The sequence below is a fragment of the Pleuronectes platessa genome, chromosome 3 (genome assembly GCF_947347685.1).
Source record: "Pleuronectes platessa chromosome 3, fPlePla1.1, whole genome shotgun sequence".
NCBI classification, from domain to species: domain Eukaryota; kingdom Metazoa; phylum Chordata; class Actinopteri; order Pleuronectiformes; family Pleuronectidae; genus Pleuronectes; species Pleuronectes platessa.
In genome coordinates this window covers 29,005,855-29,029,836 of record NC_070628.1, presented here as the reverse complement: position 1 = coordinate 29,029,836, position 23,982 = coordinate 29,005,855, and the positions used below count along the sequence as shown (strand labels likewise).

The window sequence follows — 23,982 nt, the reverse complement described above, 5'->3', positions numbered from 1 at the left end:
TGAGACCCTGCAGTGTCACAGACAGACCTTACTGTCGGCATGTCTGTCTGTGATTTCAGACCCTACCAGAGACCCTGCAGTTCACCTGTCTGTCTGCATGTCTGTCTGTAATTTCAGACCCTACCTGAGATCCTGCAGTTCAACTGTCTGTCTGTCTGTCAGTGTCAGCCCAACATTTCATGTGTGTCTGAGGCCTTCCATCAATCAGGGCAAAGTTGTGTCATCACAGAGGTGCTCCCCTGGTGCTGCAGCTGGAATACAAATGCACTGTCTGACTGCAGCTGGCTCCCTCCCATGTTTTAAGGTCATGTGACACAGTGAATTTCTGCAGCTCTGGAAAAGGCCTGACAAAATCTCCAACCAGCATGCATTGTATTAAGTCTGCGCTACACAGAGCCACATAAAGTTGAACACACTTTATGACATCAGAGCTCACCTGTCTGTCTGTCTGTCTGTCTGTTTATGACATCAGAGCTCATGTGTGTGCCATTTGAGCTCAATTTCTACATTAAGACTAGGATATACCATGACCTAAAGTTACAACATCTGAAAAGAGTTTCATGCCATGATATGATTTGATGTTCATAATGTCGGGAGGAGCTTGTATGAAAAAAAGGATGATAAATTTGGTCTTTTTTGCCAACTTCCAGCTGGAATATTTCTAATAAAAATTTCAAAAAAGCCTGTCTCCTTCTGCTGCCTTGACTCAAATGCATTATTTTTTGTACTCCCACATCAACAAACTTGCCTGTCACTGGGTTTAGCTAAACTGATTCGATTAACTTCTTAAAAAATACAGATCAACGTAGAAATATCATTAACGTTAATAATTATTAGTTTAATTTATGAATAGCTTTTCAAATGATGCCGCATACAAGTTGAATAAAAGAGCTATGGATAAGGAATATTGGAAAGAATACAGTGACCAATAATTCTGCATGGACAGGATACTAGAGTATTAAAATGTAATGTTAAAAATAAAGAAAATCGACAACCCCGCCCCCCCCCCCCTCCCCACACACACAGAGAGAGAGATAAACAGTTTAAACTGTTTTCTTTGTTCGACCCCCTATAGGAAATGGGTCACAAAATCCTCCTTTCTTTTTATCATTGCCATGATTGCCCCTTTAGTTCAGAGGGTTTATGGACACACATGCCAACTGCCAAGGGGCACGCACACACACAGGCGCGCGCACAAACACACGCAGACGCGCACACACACACCCAATCGGGAGAGATTAAATGACAGCAGGGTCTATGAGGTAAACCCACGGAGGTTGAAGAAGCAATAAGAAGACGCTTGCGGTTTGATTGACACACTTGTTGTCCAATCGATGCATTTTATAATTGCGACAATTCTGTGTTGGATCCTGGCATCAGTTTTGCAGCGCTGACAATAATGTCGGTTTGTGTTCATCTCGAAGCCACTGATAGAACGGATACAAGAGAAGAGCACATCGTTCTCTCTGGGTGATATTCACATGGTTTTCCTCAGCTGCTCTTCCGTGCAGGTGGAGCGACCTGCAGAAGACTGCATGCTATTTTTTAAGAAGTTACAAACCAAGCAGCTCCCACCACCGACTAACAGCTAGCTGCCTGTAGTGAAATAACGTCAGACGTATTGGTGCGTTGCTAGCTAGCGTACTGTATATCTGTAAATTAGCCTAGCGCAGGGGGGAGCTAGCCACCGGAGCCTGCTGGCACCGCTCAGTGACTCTCCTGTGGGTCTTACTGGATCTAACGAGTTGTCTGTGTGGACTCTACAACCAAGAGGAAACGAACAGTGGCTGAATCCATTCACCGAGATTGGACTGTGGGAAACTGCAAAGCCCCTCGCAGGTGAGATGGACTGTTAGCCTGCTGCTAGCCAGGGCTAAGCAATGCAGACTGGAGTAGCTCGAGGCTAATGTTAATGTTCCATGGAGACAACATCATAGTAATGTTCCTCTGAGCCTCACGTGCCACACTGTGTCATGTTATCGCCTGGACCACGGGCCGTATTTATGCTTGTGTGCAGTACATTTTCCACACGTACGGTGCGTCCACCGTGATGGAGCTTGTTAAATTTATAAATCCCATGAACGTGCTGCTGTGACTCAGTCAGATCTCCACCCAACCTACCTTCATTTCATCTCTATGGAGTCGTAATTCATAAGTAAGCTAGCTAATGTTTAAGTAATGCCGGTATTTAAATAACACTTCAGTTTGCTCCTCGTTCCAGTAACGATCGTCCCCGCCCCGGTTTCCTCAGGACCCACTGTCCACTATAGGCTGATTGCCGTTATGAAAACGTTATGCCAAAGAGCATTTCCCTACAATAATCAGAGCAATCAGATCGAAAAGCCTCTGGATGGTTAATTTTATAAATGTAAGAGTGGATCCCACAGGGATTCAGGAACAGGTTGTTAATGCGTGAGTATTAGCTTATCAAAGCCATCCCAGGGAAATGTAAGGGGTTTCGGTGTGGTCTGACCTTCTCTGATGAAAGAGAGTGGGCCGTGTTCGCGGGGCTTAATCGTGCTCACTGAGCTGTCAAACCCAGCGGTGCAGGGCGGCCCAACTCGATCCACCATGGTTTGCGTGTCACCTGGCTCAGCTGGTATCTGCCAAGCAGCCCTGCTTACAATTGAGACATCCGTTAGCATTTTCATTCACAATTTCTATTTTAAATGGAAAACCCCCCTCTGGACTGGATCTGGAATTTTATTGGAGGCATCAATCGGCTCTTTTGCGGGTTTGGTGGATATACAGAGGCCCTTGACTGCAGCGGCTCATATACACACCCAGTGTTCATGTGTATGGACCTCATCCAAGAACATGAGGTATTCATGTTCTTGGATGAGGTCCATCGACTTGTATACTACTTATATCTTATCTGAAGAGACAATGTATGTGTGTTTTGACTTTGGTGACCCCACACTCAAACATTTATAATAAAACGCTCAAAATTATGCAAATGTATATATTTTTTCAAAAGTGAGCGTTGTAGTCAAAACATGAAGAAATCATTTGTGTGTGTTTATTTAGCCGACCCTACAATTTACCGGTGTGAACCATTTAAATATTTTTGCAATATGTCTCATACTGTACACAGAGACCAATGGCTCCTGATCGGATTTAGGCTCGTTTGGATGAAAACAATGCTGTAGCTGGTCGTGTATGTTACTCTGATTGGAAGAAGGCTTCACTTGTGTTTGAAGGACATTTCATTTATGAGTGTACCTCTGCCCGATACCTAATATTTTAATGGGATACAGAATTATGCTTCCGTATTTTTATAATTAAATTAAACTGGATGACCAGTTTCAGTAAATGGTCAGTTTCTTGATGTATCTCCTGAAGATTATAGTCTGGTGAATGGAGCAGCAATAATAGATACGAGAGTAGGACGACAGGTACATCCATCATGGCTGGCCTCAACAGGTGCACTCATACTCATTAATTGAAATCCTGAGTCTATAAATTGAACAACTGTGTCCCTGTGCTCGTATTTGTCTCTGCAAACAACCATCTCTGGTTAAGCTTCAGAGCTGATCTGTGATAAATCAAAGAGGAGTGAAAGAAGAGGCAGGTGCTGGCTTTACCAGGACTTTGGTCCTATGGAGAAAGAGGATCTCTTATAGTCAAAGCTTAGTGTGCATGCATAGTATTGTGTACTTACACATGCATTGTTTTGTGTGGTAACAGCAAAAATAAGAATCATAAGAGGGTCGCCCTGTTTACCTCCATCAATCAATGCTAACTTTCACTATTGTAATAGTGCAATTTGATAATGACATGTCATTATTAAGTAATATATACCATATGGTGAAGATTTATTGGTAAATCTAAAGTTGTTGATTGTGTCTGTAATGTTACTGGTTATAAAGCTGAATGCATCACAACGCTATGTTATGTCGATAGTCATATATAATGTAAAAACATCTGTTTGAACTTTTAATGACAATTCTCTGACGACTTTATGTCTTCTTCATAACATCACTTATCATTTTTGTTCACCTTGACTCTGACCTTTGACCACCCATCTCTAAAAGTGAATTATCTAGTTAGGCTCCCCAAGCAATAACCCCACCCTGTTTATTGAAAACATGCCCATGTCTTAATGAGTTTTTTGTTCACACACACATTTTTATCTTAGTGAGGATATTCATTGGCATAATGCATTTGCCAGGCCCTTACCCTAACCTTAACCATGACAACTAGATGCCTAACCCTAACTTAAACCTAACTCTAACCTAATTCTAACCCTAACCCGTAAAGGAATTCTTAACCCTCAAATAAGCTTTTGAAAAAGTGAGGACTGGCAAAAATGTCGGCACTTTTCAATTATGTCCTCATTCCATAAAGTCTATGTTGAAAATGGTCCTGACCAATAGATAAGTACAAGTGACCACACACACACTTTTTGTACAGTGTCTTCAAAGTCATGTAAAAGTTTAAATGCAAAACTCTCATGACACTCGTCACAGTTATATCAGCGTGATAAAAACCAAAGCAACATATCCAGCAACATCCCTGACAGTGCCAACAGAAATTTACAGTTCATCGTCAGATCTAAAAAACAGTTCAGTAAGATTTTGAACAAGATGCTCACTAAGCAGGGTTAAGTGGGTTTGGAAAATATTTTTTTCTTTTATTTCTTTCTCATGTAGTGTGTCATACTAGAAACTTGGGTGTCCTTTAAAAAATAATAGCATGTTTTATTTATTTATTTAAAAAACATCTTCCATGGAGTTTCGTCAACTCTTTGATGTCTTACAGTAGGAACACAGCTTGCAGCGCTCTGCCAGAAGAGATGAAGATGCACATTAATGTAAAAATGGCAAAGTAAAAGAGGGATGGCTCTTGTCACTAGGTGGAGATGTGAAAAGGATTTGAGTTTTTTTTAGCCATTCTTCATAATCCCAGACTCTATAATCCCTCATCTGTCAAAGTGACCATTTTAACAGACAAACAGATATCTTGTAGTCTGATGCCAGTATTAAGTCTTTTTGTTAACCGTTGCCTATTCAAATAATAAAAACATATATTTTGGAGGGGAGGGGCTTGACGTTATTAAAACATGCATCAGCCTGGGTGCAGGTATGGCCAATCTGGTTTTTCTTTTGCTTTTATTAGGATCTGGGACCATCGACAATGAGATGATTTTAGTCGTGTAGTTCAGTCAACTTAGTCTGGACCCATAAAAAGAAAAGGAACAGTGACATCATCGCTTTGGAAATGTTTTAGATGTCCACATAGATCTGTACTTTAAAGGTGTGTGAAAAAGTGAATGACCGAAAATGCAGTTTGCTTGTGGATGTGAGGTCAAGGTAGCAAAAATGTTGGTTTTGCAAAAGAAAACTTTTTTCATTAAAAATATTTAAGTTAGCGTGAACAAAGCCCCATGCTTCCTTTTTGTGCCTCCTCACTAGCAACAGCTGTAGCAAGATATCTCAAGAATGCCTGGCATCATAATGCTCTGCAAATTCCTGCAGTTGCATTTGCTGGTAAGCGCACACTGTTAACAACAGTTGTCTAAGGGAGCATTTCCCCCCCTACAAGTTATTATAAAGAACTGGTGATTGTTATGGTTTGGTTCCAATGAGGTGTTTACGTACTGGAGTATCTGCTCTCTTACCAACCCTTTCTTTCTCTCATTAGGTGTGGTATCCTGTCCATGATCCTGATTTCCTGACTTTTTTCGTGACCCAGAATGACTTGTTGAGTCGCAATACTGCCAACTCTTTGTGTGGTTCACATACTCAAAGGGATTAACATCACAAACAAGAAGGCCTATATTCAGCATTGGATGTGGAAAATGTCCTTGCTGTTCTGTTTTCAAGCTCGGTGAGGGATACACCAAACCTGAAATGCATCAAGATGCTTATGGCTAGAAGAGTCCCTTCAACATTCAACAGCTGCATTTTTTCACATTTTTGACGCCATACATTTTGGGCCAGACAGGCTGTTTCATCGAAGGGATTGTAGTGGGGGAGTGTTTCCAAGCCTGAGTGACCTCTTCCTGGGAAGGAAATAGAGGAAAGGCCCTGGACGTTTCTGGAGACCAGGGCAAAGAAAGAAAAAGGGATCGTTGCTGGGAGGCCACCAGTTACGTAACTGGCACCCCCAGTTGTCCACCAATGGAGTGGAACAAGGAAACCAATGGAGGGAACTGAGTTGTTCTGTGTTGCCTTGCTGGTTGATATGAGAAAGGCCATTATCTGCTCTGTACATGTCCTCTAGACATGATGGATGAACACTGTAATTTTAGCTCTGTCTCAACAATTTAATTTACATGGATACTGATTGGTGTTCTACTGGATTTTTCTCACAATGTGCTGGAAAGAACCACACCATCACTTCCAGTTTCCACATACCCGTTGCAGCTGGCAAGTGAGGTGGTTTAAATCAGCCACCGGCGGGGTTTAGGGATGCCCCGACACAGGAAAACCAGGCTACTCCACTGGCCCACTTATAAACTGCTGTTTCTAGTACGAGTGCTGGACTGAAAGCAATAAGGTCTTTTTTTTATTTTACAAGACCTTCTTACACACAGCTAACCCTGCCCAGACTGCTGTTCTCTCGATTCTGAAAACTTCAAATTTGAGGGATTAGGAATCTCCACACACAGATTTAGCTTCATTTTAGGTATTAATCTGCACTTTTTGAAGGTGAAAAAGGTCATTGGGATGTAAAAGGGATAGCACTTCTCTCCTTTTACCTCTCACTTCTTTCATCTTTTCATTTCTTCCTCTTTTTCTTATTAGTCAATCTCGTACCAAACAGGTTTACCTCTGCCAACTCTGGTACCTCACTTAACCCCCATTTAAAGACCAAACAAATCAACTTGGACCAGTTTTCTGTATTTTAGCATATGTTGTGACTTAGATGGCACAAATCACAAAATAACAAATTGTATGTGCTCTGTCAGAAGGGATCAAATGGGGTTTTACATCTACTTAAACAGCCATATTTTGCATTGCACTATTATCATGATTTTCACCAAGCCTTTATTCACCTTGCTATGTATGTAGTAAACTTACTCCATTTAAACTGGTTTAATGGTCTTGTGTGAAATGGACCTCTAAGAATGATCAGTTTCTATTGTCTTTTATGACTATGGCTTGTGGAACACAGTGTTGTTTATGTGCCTCCAACTTGTTTACCCCTTTATAATCTGTGGCTTATTTGTTCATCCCGCCTTACCACCTGCTTTTGAGGCTGACAGGGAAACAAGGCTTTTACAACTGAGAGACTTTTAAGCTTCTTTGAATCTTACACTCAGTAGATCTGGATTGACTTAAGAATCTAAAAACAAGCACCACTCCTCAAATGAAGTAGGAACTTTTTCCTTTTTTCAACTTGAAAGAGGAAACCCTTCTCAACTGTTCCATCATTTGTTTTGTGCACCTTCTTTGCATTGTTTTCCTTTTGCCACTCTCTTATTTCTACTTTCAATCTAAAAATCCACTCAATGCATGTAAAGAAACATTTAAACTTTAAGGACAGATTATTTGGCATAGCAGTTGTACATACAAACACCACATACAGGAAGTGATGCTAGGTGTCAGCAGTAAGAGTGGAGGGCGGGGTCCATCTTCGTCACCCCTCCCCCACACAGTGGTCCCGCCCAGCAGACCCCTGCGACCCTCTCGCTACGTCCCTGTGTCGGCAGCCACTTTCTTCCTCGTTGGTTCCACCACGCTGTTCTTCTGCTTTACGTAAGTGGCCACGGTGCATAAGTCTCACACAAACACCATAGCATGTCAGTGAAAATAGAGATGATTTAGTATTTTCTTTTTAAATACAGGGTGATGGCCTTCTGATTCAACCAGTAGCTGTTCGAAATGCAAATATATTAGCAAATTTAGATTTTTTAATTTTTTTTATATAAATCATGCTCACAAAACAATCATAACCACATTTTATGCATTCATTGAGTCAGCAAATTATGCAAACCAGATTGTGTAAGGATTCGTGCAATCACGAGATATAAACCTCTGCATCTGTGGTTTCCCTGGAGGCAAAATATCCAAACATTACAAAGCCAATCAGGTTTTTATCCAAACCAGTTCACTGACTTTGATTTCAAGCACTTTAGCCACTTTTGATTGATTAGTTTTATGTAAATTTAGGATAAGGACATAAGTCTAAAAATCAATTCCCAAAATTTATTGACATGTCAACATAGCTTTAATTTTACGCAGATGATGTGAACCAAATTTCATAATAATCAGATCAAGATCCTTGCTGGAAAAATTGCCATTTTTTTTGAAGAAGACCATTTGACAGCAGATTCATAACCAAGATATAGGAGTGACTAAAGGCAAAGCCATTTAATACGTTATTTAATAAAAGATAATTGTTAAAATGTTTAACTGATTAGACCAAGACATTTTGGCGTGTGTGCGTGTGTGTGAGACTGATCTTGAATTGGAGGCAGTTTCTTTAATTTCTAAAGTTTTAACGTTTAATGAGTTGATTTTACAGGCTTTCATTGTGTAAATAGACTTTGTTTAAAGATGTTCTTTAGCTAACCCTTTGCGAACCCTTATCCTACATTCTTTCAAGACATGTCTTGATATTGAGAGGTGCTGTTAAAAGCTTCTGTCCCGCCTTTCAGACCTGGTATCCAACCTCGGTAATCCTGTCACAAGTGGTCAGCTCAAAGTACCGGTCTGAACACACCAAATTCATGCGTCCTGAGATCCAATCTTCCAGACCACTTTAGATTTTAAAAATGTTCAGGCTCTGTTCTCTTTATAGTACTCCCTCTCACTCACTGAACTAACACAGCTGCAGTAGTGTATGTTCTTTAATAATGACATCACTGCTGTGGCCCCCAAATATCGGTCTTTTTCACCTCCACCTCAATAACAAACACCTCCTTGTCGGGGTCAGAGAGTTGCGCTTCTTCTTTTCATTGCTTGAGGCTGATTCACCAGAGAAACCCATTGGTCAGCAGGATAATTGAATAATAGTTTTGTGTGCTAATTACTTTTCTCTTTTCTCTTTCCTGTGCTAATTAACTTTTTTATTTTCTCACGGCCATATCTAAAGTGTCCTTGGGTCCCGTGAAAGATATTATTACCATTATTATTATTATTATTATTATTATTATTATTACTATTATAATTGATAAAGTGAACATTGCGTTCAGATGTGCTTGCGCACGGTTTTATTGAAATTTTCGTCTTTAGTGTCTAGTAAACTTTTAGTTTTTTTTATAAATGAGGCCCCAGGTCTGTACAAATCTTCTATTGCATGCCCCTGAAGAGGTATCTGCCTTGGAGTTTCCACATCGCTTCTAATGAGTATGTTTTTAATCATATCTTAGCTCATATGATTGTTGCTACTTATGTTGTGCTAAGCTAACATCATGGACTGAATTGAAGTTGTTTTCGCATGTACTGTAAACACTGTCACAATTTGTTCCTCAGTGGGGCCATCAGCTCTGAGTGTTTCTGACAGAATGCTAAGTCATTAATGTTATAGACTGTCATTACTAATCTTGCTCACACCTCACTCTAGAGATTGTTTGTGTGTCAGAGATTAAGAATGTGAAAAGGGAAAATATATTGTTGAGTGTGAGTATGTGAAGCAGTGTCTCTGGAAGAAACCACACGTATGCACTTAAGGTGTAGCAAAGTCAGATTGACAGGCGTGAATAAGTATGTGTGTGTCCTTGCTTGCATGACTGTGTGTGTGCCCAAACACGCTCCTGTATGTGTGTATTTGTTGGTGCATATGTGCCCATGTGAGAAAATCTAATCTGTGTGTTGTTAATATGGTGGGCAGGCAGCTCTGCGCTTCAGATTAGAGAGGAGAAAATAGGCCAACATCTGTCACCCTGACAAAAGCCCCTCATCCAGTCTCTCACAGTTCCTTTCTCTCTGAGTCTGTCAGTGTTTTTATCCTGGCAGTCGGTTTCACATTCACGCTTATTCCTTTTACGAGTGAATTAATACAACATTTACAAGTGCCTGTTAACAATTATCTAATAAAAACACAAAACATTATTTTTTTTTCCAAACTAATAACTTTACTGGCTTCAAATAGTATTTCTTTTATTTTACTCTTTTTCTCACTTTATTTAGTTGAAGATTCAATTGTTCATTCAACTGTTAATTACCAATACAATAGATCCTTTGCTGTGTTACATTATTTGTGGTTATGTTTATCCTGTTTGAATTGGGATGTGTCTTTAATTTGAGTCCACCATGGGTAAACTGAATTGACTGGACATGTTTAGAAAGGCGCATACCTGTGTTTTTACAAAAGTCACTTTTCAACACTTTGCAGACCTTAGTAATGAAATTGTGGGTGAGGCATTGATCATGGAAAGGGTATAAATCCTTAATGATTGTGACATTTGAGAAGTTTGAAAACCCCATGAACAGCTTTCTAGAGTTACCTGTCCAACCAAATTGAGTAAGTGGGCAAGAAGCGCCTTGGTCAAAGAGGTTATGAAGAACCAAATGGACTTTTAACCAGAAAATGTCCTCTGTAGAGAAGGTAGAACTTGCTGCAGGGTTGACCACTTGAGCAGCACCCTGTCAATCAGGTCTTAGCAATGGAGTGGCTAGACAGAAGACACTTTGATTAAAAGGCTGCTTGGAGTTTAAAGGGGAAGGATTCAAGAACAAGGGAAAAGATTATCTGGTCTGTTGAGAAAAAGATTCAACTTTATAAACTCAAAGCACGATGCATTGTCAACACCAAACGCCAAGACAAATTCCCCTACAATAAACCAGAAAATAGCATTTAAAAACTAGTCTATAAGTAAGAAAACATTCAAAATTTGGCACAATATAATCAAGATCACAGCGTCTGTGTGTAAACAATGCCATAGAATTGCCACGTGTGGTGAATGTTCCCAGTGTTAACATCCACATTCCTGTGCTTAATGGGGTTACACATTGTTGCAGATAAGTGTCATTTCAGAATTATAGGTGCAAGTAGTCTATTATATCTTCATAACATAGCTCATAACTTTTTCTTTGAGCAACCCTGACTAAACTCAGTGGCAACATCCTGTACTCTCTCCTCAACCTGCACATCCCATTTCATTCATATCTGAAAAAGGAGAAAATAATTGAGATTGAACCATGAATAAAATGCTCCATAAATGGTCAAGATTAAATAAATGTAATTGATCTTGCATGCACTAAATCTTACACACCTTGAAAACAGAATTAAATCATCTGAAGTGAGTGATTTCTTAAGCCTGGAACCTGCACAGTGTTTTTTGTGGATTTAATTTATTCGGTTGAACTGCTTCCCTCTGTTGAGCACAAAAGAGTTTGAATCTACGTAGTACTGTGTGGTGTTGAGTGCCGATGAAATAAAAATAATAGGCTTAGTTTGTGTAAGGCTACTGCAAAATTCATAAACTGTAGTGGTCTGAATACTTTCTGAATGCACTGTTATAGATGAATTTAATACCAGTCTGAAAATATATCCAAGCAAGCATATGTTGTCTTGTGACTGAATGTTGTTTTACCAATGACACTGTAGGTTATCTTCAGGGACATCACTTTTATTGGAAGGGAACCATAAAATAAGACAGAATTTCTATAGATTTTCCTGTGTGTCAGACATTGTATTTTCTTTTTGGTGCAGGTGCCCGTGGCTTTCAGAGCGCTTCTCAGTAGCTGTGCCCATCTACAATGGAGTCATCTTCCTGTTTGTTTTGGCTAACTTTTGTATGGCCACATTTATGGACCCTGGCATCTTTCCAAGAGGTGTGTGCATGGGTGGTTGAATTTTACTGTGTGGGTTTTACTGTCGCCAAATTGTTATCAACATACTGTCTGCAGTAGGTTCATAATTCTGTTGGGGCCTAATGTCAGATTTACCTTTGTTCAATCTAGCTATTGAATTAATTTATATCTTTAGTAAAGGCCACAATATAATAAAATGTGAAAAAATAAAGACTTGACTAATGCACTGTAGAGGATTTAAGCTGAGAGATTTTAATAAGGCCAATTTATGTGTCTCATGTGGATTATGGTTGTGTGTGGACATTTGATTCCATGCGTCCTATTTCCATCTCTGCAGCCGAGGAGGACGAGGACAAGGAGGACGATTTCCGTGCTCCCCTCTACAAGACAGTGGAGATCAGAGGGATCCAGGTCAGGATGAAGTGGTGTTCAACCTGCCGCTTCTACAGGCCACCACGGTGTTCCCACTGCTCCGTCTGTGACAACTGTGTCGAGGTTTGCTCATGGTTCATTAACATAGAATCATTTTAGACAGTACTCGTGTACACATTCTCTGCATTATCCTGCACCATCAACACTAACTCTTACTCTGATATGGGACTGCATTTATAATTTCAAATCCAATCCATAGCAGTCATTTGCAACGGAACTACATTGACAATACTGGAACTTTCTTTTAATCATCTGTGGTGGGAAGAGTTGTGTGTCAAGTAAAAATACAACCATTAGCAGCTCTTTAGATGCATGATTCACTCCTATGTTTTTATAATGACACAAAGACAGTTTTTCTCCAAACTCATTTGAGTGTATAGATTCCAGTCACAGCAGGCATACCCATAGTGGATTGGGTTAAAATCAGTTGATAATCTAAATGGATCAGGCTGCAGACAAGTATACCATTTCCTGCACTAGTAGTCTTATGTCTGTGTGTTCAAACCCTCATGTAGGACTTTGACCACCACTGTCCGTGGGTGAACAACTGCATTGGTAGGAGGAACTACCGCTACTTCTTTCTCTTCCTGCTGTCTCTGACGGCTCACATCATGGCCGTGTTTGGCTTTGGACTGCTCTTCATGCTTTACCATCGGCAGAACATTGACCGCCTGCAGGCCATTGTCACGTATCCTTTAAGGACCTTTTCCATGTAATGTTTTTGTAATGGTTGTATTAGATGTCCTGAAGGTACTGAAGGAACTTTCTAAGTGTGTCTGTTGAATCTGCTTTTAAAAGATATTCCTTGACCCCAGTGATCTCAGGCTGGCTGTTATGTGTGTTGCGGGTCTGTTCTTTATCCCTGTTGCTGGCCTCACTGGTTTCCATATGGTGCTTGTGGCCAGAGGCAGAACTACAAATGAACAGGTAGGAAACTCAGTGTTTCCATAAGTGGGCTGAAGTGACACATTCAATTATCATGGAATGCCTGAAATCCTGTAGTTGGAATTCAAAGAACAATTTACAAATGTCTGCTTGTTAGTCACATTATATAGAACATTTAAATTGTCAATGTCCATGTTGTAAATAATAAATAATTTGTGAAAAAGTTTAGGTTTTCTAAGCATTTGAAAAGCTGTCTCATGCTGATTTCCTGTTATTCCATCCCTCTTTTATTTTGATTGAATGTTTTTGTATCTTAGTGCTGGTTTCTCTATTTACTACTGTGTCCTTTTTCCTTCTCCAGGTGACAGGAAAGTTCAGAGGAGGTGTTAACCCTTTCACCAATGGCTGCTGGAAGAATGTCTCTCATGTCCTCTGCAGCTCCCAGGCACCCAGGTGCATGTTCTAAATTATCCTATTTGCAACTTCTCTAGCCGACTGTTCACAAGCATTACATAATCGTACAAAGTTATGTCTCCAGAGTTGTAGTGCTATCTGTTTTAGTACAGTACTGCAGCGTATCAATGACAGGCATGCATGTGTTTACAGTGGTAGAATGACTTCATGGATAGTTTCATCATATTGAGAATACTCAACTACAGGATGAGACCATACAATGGGTGTGATATGCTGTAATTAGCATGGAAAGTAGCAATAAAGGTGAATAAACATAAGTGTTATGGACGTTTTCTGGAAGCTGGTGAAAGGAGAACTCAGGAAGCAGCTGATGTCTTATGCAGGAGGTTTAAATGTAGACTTGATGCATCAAGGAAACCAGAACGTGGAACAATAAACAAACGCCAATAGAGTAACTTGAGCAATTGTCACCCCCATTCTAACAGCACATCCATGAAAGGCTAGAATTGCTGTCAATTTCTATGTTACATATAGGTGTTCACATCCTATTGGATAGTTGAGCCTAAAGTATGCATTCCTAAATCACATTGTGTCCTCGCGTCTTGCCACTGATAGAATATGCAAAAGAGTTAAAGTTGGTGAGAGTTGAAGTTGGTGCCTCTCTGTCTGGAGCACCTGAATTGGATATGAAAATCCACGAGCGTAGACACTACGATGTACTGTTGGTTCGTCCTTTAATGTCTGTAGAAACTGCGGACCGTCTCACTCGGACGTTTGCATTCTTTCATGCACCTCCTCTTGAGAAAATACAGAGGAACTGCGGAGTCCACTGCATGTCTGAATGCAGCTTATGTCTGTGGTCTGCTCGTTTAAAAAATCGGTCAAGAGTCGAAAATCCTCTAGTGTGCAGCAGCCCTTAATATATCAACTGTAATTAATGAACCTGATAACAGGCCTTGATTAAACATATTTGTTGTTGGTTTGTGTGTCTCAGACACTTTCCATATTATTCCAAGGGTGTATATTGATGTTGTAAACCATGTTTGGATGATACCTTTGAATCAATTAAGGTATCCATGCATTTGAAATAAAGTTCGTGACTTCAGTGGACTGGTGGAGCAGGTTACTGATGATGTGTCAGCTCACTTTCTCTGTGCTCTCTGTAGGTACCTGGGCAGGAAGAAGTGTGTGCAAAGTGTGTGTGTGCAGCCTCCTTTTCTGCGGCCACAGCTGACAGAGGCCCAACTGGCTGCAAAGATCCTGGACAACGGCATACAGGGAGACCTGCACCGGGTAAGGACAGTAGAATATTAGGTACAAACTGATGATCATCATGTTTTAAACACAAGTTAAAGAAGGAAAATAAGCTCTTATCCTGCTGGCAAACAAGTGTTCCATAAGAGTGCTGTGCCCATTCAAATCTGCACATTAAGTTTGAATATACACAGGTCCAGATGGCAGCAAGTTGTTTAAAAGCAATTTAAAATTCAATGGCTAGAAGTCCTGTAAGGTCACATTTGTAAACGCAACTCAACCATATCTATCACCCCAGACAGTTTCTGATGTTTCATAACAAAGGAAACATAAGACAGCATCAAACAAGACTCATTGTCATTATTTGTGCCAAAATTGAGATGGCGTAATATTTTGGAATAATTGTAATGTAATTTTCTACTGTTTGTGTAATTTTTTTTAGAGACTCTATAATAATAATTAAAAAAAAAATGTGGATAATAGATCTTAGTGGAAGCTGCAGGAGGTTACTCACAACATGGAGTACTCAGTGCAACTTAAGAAAACAAACTTTTGCATTGCAAATACACTTAACACAACAACATGCTGCAAAAAGCATGGATGACAATGCAAGTGTTTCCCAGGTGCACACAAGTATTTGCATTGTGTTAGTCTGTTATATTTTGTTAGGTGGATATTATTGATGATTTTTGGTGACTCACTACTGGCTTTGTTGGCTGTATCTTTTTGATATATTATAAAAATAAATGAAATAGGTTAAGTCTAAGTTGAACACAAAGTATGACTTGTCAGTTTAACAGCAGTGCTTCCTCTGTGGGCTCATATATACAGATATACCAGGGTGGGTGATTTTTTTTCAGGGAGAATCCCGATCCACAATCTATTCACATTTCAACCAAACGTATTTCCCAATTTGAAAGATACAGGCCTACAAGGTTACAAAGCACTCTGATCCTTACCTCTGTGCGCTCTTCTCTTTCCAGTCCAGGTCAAGTCTGGAAATGATGGAGAGCCAGTCATGTGATGCTGAGCCGCCTCCTCCACCTAAACCAGAGCTCCGCTACCCTGGAATCACCAGAGGAAACACGGAGGGTAAACTCTGCTGCACGATCTTTGTCTAAACTTCTTGCAAAAAAAAAAAAAAAAAGCATTGATCTGATTCTGTGTGTTTTTTTCCCCTCTTCCTGCAGAGTGCAGTCTACTAAACAAAGCCCCTCCCACCCCCACCATGTACAAATACAGGCCCACATACAGCCCTGGCAAGAACCACACAGCACTCACACATGCTTACGCCAACCAGGTAATGCACACACAAACACTCTTCACAGAGGAGACTCATATACTGTGTAATAAATATGTGGTGCTGTGTTTCTGTGCAGAGAAGCTGTCCCTCCACCCATGCCTCTGTTTTTTTTTGCATCTATTGATTTCAATCTAATGCATTTCCATTGTTGTTTTTCCTTTTGATATCCTTTCGGCCATCTTGGTTTGATTTCTCAGTGGCTTTCTGTTGATCAGTATCAGTAAGTGATTGCTCTGAAAGCATTTTCCCTTTTATCTTCACTGTTAACTTTGTTTCCTGTCCCACTCTGTTTGCTCTGGATGTGGGTGAAATACTGGTTGAATACATTTAAAATTATTCGTGACCGGCTTTATCCATTGCTGCAGTATTGTTTGGACTGATTGAAAAAGGAGTAGGTGAGGCTGAGAAAGAGATGAAGAAAAAAAAATGAAAGGATTGGACCTGAATCCATCTGTGTTGCTGCAGATAAGGTTGTACACAGTATTTTTACCCATGTCTGGTCCATGTCCTACCGGTCAGTCCAACACTCTGTAAGAATATTCTCTTTTGTCTGAAGTTTGTTGTTCTAACTTCCATCTCCCCAGTAGTTTCCTCTTTGTTCTCCTCTCTTATTAGAAATGTGACTTAGTGAATCCTCTAGATTCTCCCCAAAGTTTTTCAAAGCGAACTGTGCCCCTTTAACTCACATGACACCATCTTAAAGCCTGTGTTTTAGCATCATTCTGAACCTTCTCTCTGTCAGTAATGTTTTAAAGCTGATCTCTTCATACTGATCAGACTTGATCTGGTGTCATCTGGAGATGCCTCAGACAGAAGCCAACTATTCAAACACACAGCTGTCAGAATACAGAGCGTTCTTACTGTATCAAGTGACATATGAAGATATGAAGTCTTACATCAGTACCTTTTTTAAAAGAACCATCAATAAGACGTATTTGTTATTAATTTAAATGTAGTCAGAATTATTTTATTTTTTTCTCGTATTACCACATGCATTTATTGTGCAGTTGTTGTCTGTGTCTCTCAATACCTACCCACTAGCCTGATGTTGTCAGACTCACAATTCTAGTCAGAATGTGAGTCTGAGACCGCTCCATTGGGCTGTGATTATGGGGCGTGTTTCAACTGACCAGGAAGTAAAATTCTTCTTCGCTCAATTGGATAGACCTACAACCAATCAGAGCAACGTAGTATGTGACGTATGCTAAGCAACGCATTGTGAGTTATTTAACGCCGGGTTCACACCGGACGCTTCAGCGCAGCGCCAAGCCTTAAATAACAGCTGGCTCCCATCCACTCCCATGTTAAAACTTTGTGCCGGTCACACCGGAGGCTGAAGCACCGCGAGGCAGCCTTGGCGCAGCGCGGTGCTTCAGCCTCCGGTGTGACTGGCACAAAGCCGTGCAGCGATCTACTGGATCAACGGGTGATATTATTAGCGCTGCCCGGTGGTTCAGCGTCGCTTCAGTGTCCGTTGTGAACAGCCAAGCGCCGGGGCGATAGGGATTAGCGCGGTGCTTTGGCTTCGCCTCCACGTTCTGTGTTCCTCTTTCAAAATGAATGCGCTGTCGATGTCTTCTAAAACAGACTCAATGGCAGCATCTACACATCTCAGCTCGCCAGCGGCAGGCATGTTTGTTGAAAACGAATTCAACCCAAGGGCACTTTGATGACGTGGTTGATTACGTTACCGTTGATCATCTGTCAATCATCGTATAAAGCCCGCCCTGACAATCTGATTGGCCCGGTCGGGCATAATTTTTTCCCAACGGAGCGACTCCAGACCGAACTGCCCGACCAAAAATGTTGTGGGCGGGGCTAAGTTCGTCTGGCATCCAGGCTACCTACCCACAGCTCTTACTCATGCTGTGATAGATGAACTTTCATTTCTGGATATGCAGAAAAACTTTCAGTCACTCGACCTTCAACAGGAAAAAATGTTGTGCGAGCTCGACCGCTGCACAAACCTGTGACACTGTTCTTCGAGTATTAGGGATAGTTAAAGGCCCCATGAATGAAAAATCCTTTAGCCCGGTTTAATCCTGTGTCCCAATGTTACCTGTTCTTTTATTTCTTGTGATAAAACCAACACCAAACTTTTTTCTTCCCTTTAAATCAGTTTCAAGTTTGAGGTGACCAATTCTGCATCCAGTCAGAAAGCTTTCTGGACTTTTTAGCTCCCATCTTGTGACTATAAATTCTACCAGTTGGTGACGAGCGTACTGGGACCTACGCTGTTCGATTCATCTGTAAAATCTGCAGGTTTAGGCTTTCCATGTTGAGCTGTTAGTTCTGCTGCAGGGGCGTGACACTCATTCAGCACCTTTGGCTCATGAATACACCAATCAGCTAAATCTACAGCCTCTAACCAGACAGAAAGTGGAGCGCAGACAGCTGAAACGATGTGACATCTGTACCAAGTTCTATTCAAACAGCAACAGGTGGTAAAGATGCTGTAGGAAACTACCTGTTGAAATTCAGTCACTTGTCATGTATCTGTTCATCAGTCTGTTTGTTTATGACGCTGTTGGTATTTGTAGTATTTTGCCACCTCTGGGTATTTGGCTCATTCCTGATTGTCTGATGAACATCATTTGACAGAAAGCTGTGATTCCTGATTTTAGGCTATTCTGAGCACTGTGATCTGATTGTGATGATGTTCATTTAATCTCTGAAAAGCATCTATCTGTAATTAGTTGAGGTGTTGTGTCAGGTCACGTCAACACTGAGTGAGTTTCAGTTTTCACAGAAAAATACAAACTCCCACTGAGGTCTCTACTCTTATTTGCTGAGCTTCTTGTTGTTTCTTTTCCCTCCTTTTCCTTCTCTCTCCTTCATCCTCCTCCCTCCTCCAGTTAAGTCGAGGAGAGAGCGTTGGCAGTGCCAGGGACTCCTCCTCCTCCACCTCCTCCCTCCTCCAGGCCAGCCAGCAGCCTGGTTTCCGCTCCCAGCCCAGCCTGGACCGGCGGGAAGCTTCATCCGACAGAATGGGAGGGGGAGGAGGTGGGGAGAGGAGGGAGGGATGCAGGGAGGTGGTAGGGGGGGGCATACCTGGCTACACCCTTGGCGGACGCTCGTACCCCTCCTTCTCCGACCCCACAGTCCAATCGGGAGTGGCGTCGCGATCTTCCAGCTCTACCCACACCTCAGCAGGCACCGCCCACATCTCTGAAGCAACAACAACCTCAGCTAGTTTCAAGAGCTTGGCCAATCAGACACCCCCGGCTCAACACGTGTCTCGCAATGGGAGCCTGTCGTATGAAAGCATACTGGCTGGCGGGGATGAATTCGACAAGGGGGTGGTAGTGGGTTCAGCAGCCCCTGAGCTTTCCTCCGGGAGACCCTGCACACCAGCAGCAGGCAGCTATGGCGCCCCCTTCATATCGTCACAACAGAGAGATGCTGAGATGCACCCCCAGTTGTCCCAGTCTCCCCATCACCACCACCGCTCTTCCCACCACCACCACCACTCCTTCCTCCATCGCTCCTCCTCTTCCACATCCTCCTCCCCGCCACCTCCTCAAGAGAGGGAACGCCTACTGGGTGAGCCCCAACTTGGCGCTCACACCCTATCTGCCAATCATGCCTCAGCCCCACCTCACCCACATCATCACCACCACTCCCACCATCACCACCACCACTCCCACCATCATCACCACCACTCCTCGTCCTCTTCCTCCACCTCCCATCCTCCCCGTTTCTCTGCCCCCCACGCCCAACCCCATCACGCCTACCCCTACCGCACCCGTTCCACTGACACCCCTCTGGGCTCCTCCACAACTTCCACTACCCACCCTCCCCGCTCCCCACATCCCCCACCTCTGGGCAAGTCGCTCTCGTACTCAAGTGCCGCCGCTGCTGAAATGCAATACCGGCTAGTCCGCAAAGCCTCCGCGTCAGCTGGAGCGAATGCAGCGGGGGTTGGAGGAGGAGGTATAGGCGGGATAGGAGGAGGAGGAATACAAGCGCCGAAGTGAGTATGAGTTTCGCCTTTTGTCAGGGCCATTGGTTTGCTGCTTACCCTGAAAGAATCACCCGCCCGCCTGAAAGCCTGACTACCTGATTGACTGCTCCTCCTCTTCTTCCCTTCTCTCTTCCTCCTCCTCCTCCTCCTCCTCCTCCTGCCAGATATCCTGTGAGTTCCTCCTTCTACTCCCTTTGCTCGTCTTCTATTCATCTGTGAGCTTTGATGATATGTTGTGGTCTGCTTGTTTGTTCAGGTCTTTACCATCATTTGCATCATTACCATCCTCTGTTTGTCCCTGCAGTCTCCTACAGATACATCTATAAAATTTCTACTCATATTAAATGGAACTTTAGCGTTTATTGCATGACAACTGTTAAGGTTGAGTTCTCTGACCTGCTTCTGTGTGTTTGTGTTGCTTTTCCATCGGTTCACTCTGTTATTCACAGTTTCGCCTCAACAGCGGGAGTTTAGCTTCCCCTCTGTGGTTCTTTACCACAGGGACGTCTGACTGTTTCCTTAATGTGACCTTGATAACTAAATGCTAAGGACTGTGTCGAGATTGAGTGTTGCATGTGACAACTGTAAAGGATTGTTGAACACTGAGACAGAAGCTTTCCCACCAATAAGCTCTTTCGGCTCATTTGGAACTCTGCATGGGGGGGGTCAGTCCCACAGGAGTTTGATGTTCAGTATTCAATCTCCAGTTCAGCACAAACCAAATGTAAACTGATGATCAACAACCGCCAAGTCACTCAGTCCTCCTCTGGGCTGACCCCTGCTGTTCTGGTCCAGTCACAAATAAACTAGTTTTCTCTGGAAGTCATTCTTTTAGTGGGTTTACTTGCAATTGAAAAACCCAAATGAAATGGCTTCCATCTGTGAAAGCAGCTGTTGTGAGTGAGCCAGCCGTTATCGACCTCTGCATGTCCTCCGCAGATGAACTCCTGAACTGTCTCACTCATCGTTCCTTTTTGTGTTTTTCTAAAATCAGGGATGAGCTGATCCAGGTGAAACATCTGAGTCGGACCAACGGTGGTCAGCTCTTCTCATCCTCTTCCTCCTCCTGCTCTGCCCCTTCCTCTCCCTCTCACCCGGTCAGCATGTCCACTCGGCCAGCGATGGCATTCCCCAGCTCAGCTTTGACGCAGAGCCCTGCCCACAAGCCCCAGGGCGGTGGGGTTAAGAAGGTGACGGGCGTCGGAGGCACAACCTATGAGATTTCTGTCTGAGTGGCAGCTTGTCGCCACTATGAGGACCAATGAGACGAGCTGGAGATACTGCGTTTGTTTCTGACTGATGGGGAAATTGTGTGTTTTCTTAAGACAAAAGAACAGCGACTTACATGAATGAGTGGAACTATTTTGTCAAGATCTTACCTGTCATTGGCAGCAGGGTTAAACTGTGTTGGACTATCCTGCCTGCAGACACCCACCTCAGTATTCTGCTGGGGAAATAACTGGAAGGCTGGACTGGTGTGAGCCAGAACTCACTGGCTCTGGGCTATGAATGATATCACTGGACAAAATACAGGCATTTTGTGGGTTTTATCCTCATTGTAGCTAAGTAGGTAGCATGAGGCACTAGCATGGTCAGGTCTGGGTGTTTTGTTGTACAAGTTTTGCAACAGGAGGCGTTACCACTGCCAGGGTCAGGATGCTGATCTCCACTGAGGCCACCAGTCAGCTCTGCATCACAAGGTTCATATCAACACATTTGGCCTGACTCTGCATTTAGGTTAGAATTGTTGCAGATGTAGGGCATCACTAAACAAACAGCTCCAAGATAAGGATGATTCTTCTAAAAATCAGCAGTCCTTGGAACCCTATCAAAATCAAGGAAGGATCAGTTTGGTGTAAACTACCTGAATGGTCAATCAGATGAAGTCAGAATCAGGGTTTTTTAATACAAGCTCTGGCCCCAGTCGTCAGTTAAACTTTTAATGACACCATGCAGCAGATGGAGCATGGTCCAAGAACACAAGTTGTTTGTGTGCCCAGGTGAAGTGGGATGCCTCTAGTCTGTAAGGCAGAGGCCAGCTGTATCAATTACAGACTCCGAGTCAATCATGGAGCTGCACAATACAACGCAGCAGCTGAGTCATCAGGCAGTTAGTAGATCTGCTGAGGACAATCTGCCGCTGTGCAGAAGTAGCTCCACGCTGTTCCTGCATGAATTGAACTGCCTTCTGATGGAGGGAGGGGAAATGTGACATGGAAAAAAGAAAAAGCTGATCCCCTCTATCTTTGATTAATTTGTTGATTTATTCCTAGATGTGAAAATGATTCCATGGTTGTACAGGATGAAGTGATTTTTTTTTTTTTTTTTAATGTGGATTTTTTTAAGAAAAAAGTGGCGTTGATACTGGACTGCAGCATGCACTACTATTACTACTTGCCACTATAGGGCCGCTGTGTTTGAACCAACAGGAAGTCAGGAAACTAAAGTGAAAAAATAAATAATGTTTTGGCTTTTTTGTGGTTAATGGTGTCCTTGAGAAAAGGCAAACTTTCCAGGGAACAGCTCATGGAAATACTTTTCTAAAAATAATTTAGTGTTGTCATTTTTTTATTTCACCTATTTAATTTTAGATTGTTTTATATAAATTTATATGGAAATATAGCTATTGTTAAATGAAGAATTTTTAATATTGACTCAAAAGACAGTTTGTGTTAGTGTCAGAATGGGGAAGAATAAATCTAGTTGGTGTCATTGTTGCTCCACAGTTGATAGACTGTTTTCTTAGAAAGACCTATTTCTAATGTCCAATGTTTCAAGATTACATTAGAATAAAGGGTGCTGGAATCTCTCAGACCAGATGACTGATCTATAAGATTTACAGTAAAATGACATCTACAGTATGATTATTATCTCTGTTCTTTCACTGAATATTAAGGCTACTGATGAAACATATGAGATTTCAAGAATTAAATGTTAAAACATGGAGAAAAGGTTTCCGACTGGAGATTAAATATCACTCTGACAGATACTTGAAGTTTAGCTCACGTTCCTCCCAATTCTCTTGATTCAACATCGGTTCATTTTTTTGATTGGAAAGGACCGAAAAACGCCACCTGTCTGTATAAGGTCTCACAATTTGACAGTTTACAATTACATCAGAGCAAAACCAATCCACAAGGTGGAAGGATCTCCCTGCAGAGCTCAGAGGAGGAGATGGAATCATAAACTTTCTGCTGCAAGTTTCCTTTATGATTCTCTGGAACAAGTAGGACTCTTCATTGACCTGACTGTCAAGCTGAACAACCTGATGGGAAGGGACTTATTTACATATCCAGCTCAGAACAGATCAGTGGTCAGTCTGGCTGAGCTCATGCATGAAGACAAACTTGCAGAAGGAAGTTAATTAAATAAATTGAATGAGTAAAAGTCATTACAAAAATCAATGTTACTATTTCAAAACTTAAATAAGTCATGAAAGCCAAAGTCACTTGCTTTGTCTCAAATCAGATACTTATTTTAACACATATACACATATGAGGTAGACTGTACAAAGTATAGACTTACCCATGGCACAGTGCATGAATTTGAACAGGGTAGTGGTGTTGGGCCTTTATCCATCCACAGTAAATGACGATCAAAATATGACCATAATTGATGCCTGCCAAAATATTTACCACCTTCTTTGCTCACTCGGTGTATGCTGCCTTCAAATGGACCAGTTAGTGTACATGGAGTGTTTAGTGATCTAGTGGTTCATTTGTCTAAACACTGTTGCTAGGCAACAGCAGCATGGTCACTTCTAATATCATTTATATTAACTGGCAGCATCTAGAAGCCACAGTGGCTAACAATTCAGCAAGCTAGCAAGTAACTATATGCCAGAAATACAAAGACGTACAACTGTTGGAATATCCAGACTTTGCTTAGACATATTATAGAATTACAAAAAAAAAATGACAATAATTAAGAGCGTTAACTCTTTCTAAATTTCTGTTTAAGAAGAGGGTGGCCGTCAAATGGGCTGTTCTCTTAAATGTGGTAAACACGACACCATTTGAGGGCGG

General features: G+C 41.9%; 1 protein-coding gene across 3 annotated transcripts; it reads left to right on the top strand.

Annotated features, from left to right (window-relative positions):
* The first annotated feature begins 1,206 nt into the window (after nucleotides 1-1,206).
* Nucleotides 1,207-22,815, top strand: zdhhc5a (zinc finger DHHC-type palmitoyltransferase 5a). 3 transcript variants are annotated; one of them, XM_053417756.1, is made up of 12 exons: nucleotides 1,207-1,839; nucleotides 5,644-7,703; nucleotides 11,605-11,726; nucleotides 12,043-12,200; nucleotides 12,653-12,825; nucleotides 12,962-13,064; nucleotides 13,384-13,475; nucleotides 14,603-14,729; nucleotides 15,674-15,782; nucleotides 15,881-15,990; nucleotides 18,849-19,966; nucleotides 20,952-22,815. In XM_053417756.1, the coding sequence occupies exons 2-12, from the start codon at nucleotides 7,540-7,542 to the stop codon at nucleotides 21,187-21,189; spliced, it is 2,514 nt and encodes an 837-aa protein (XP_053273731.1). In that variant the 5' UTR covers nucleotides 1,207-1,839; nucleotides 5,644-7,539; the 3' UTR covers nucleotides 21,190-22,815. The 3 variants fall into 3 exon arrangements, with proteins under 3 accessions (XP_053273731.1, XP_053273733.1, XP_053273732.1); XM_053417758.1 differs by having other exon boundaries at nucleotides 1,214-1,262; XM_053417757.1 differs by lacking the exon at nucleotides 1,207-1,839 and adding an exon at nucleotides 5,371-5,489.
* Nucleotides 22,816-23,982: the final 1,167 nt, after the last annotated feature.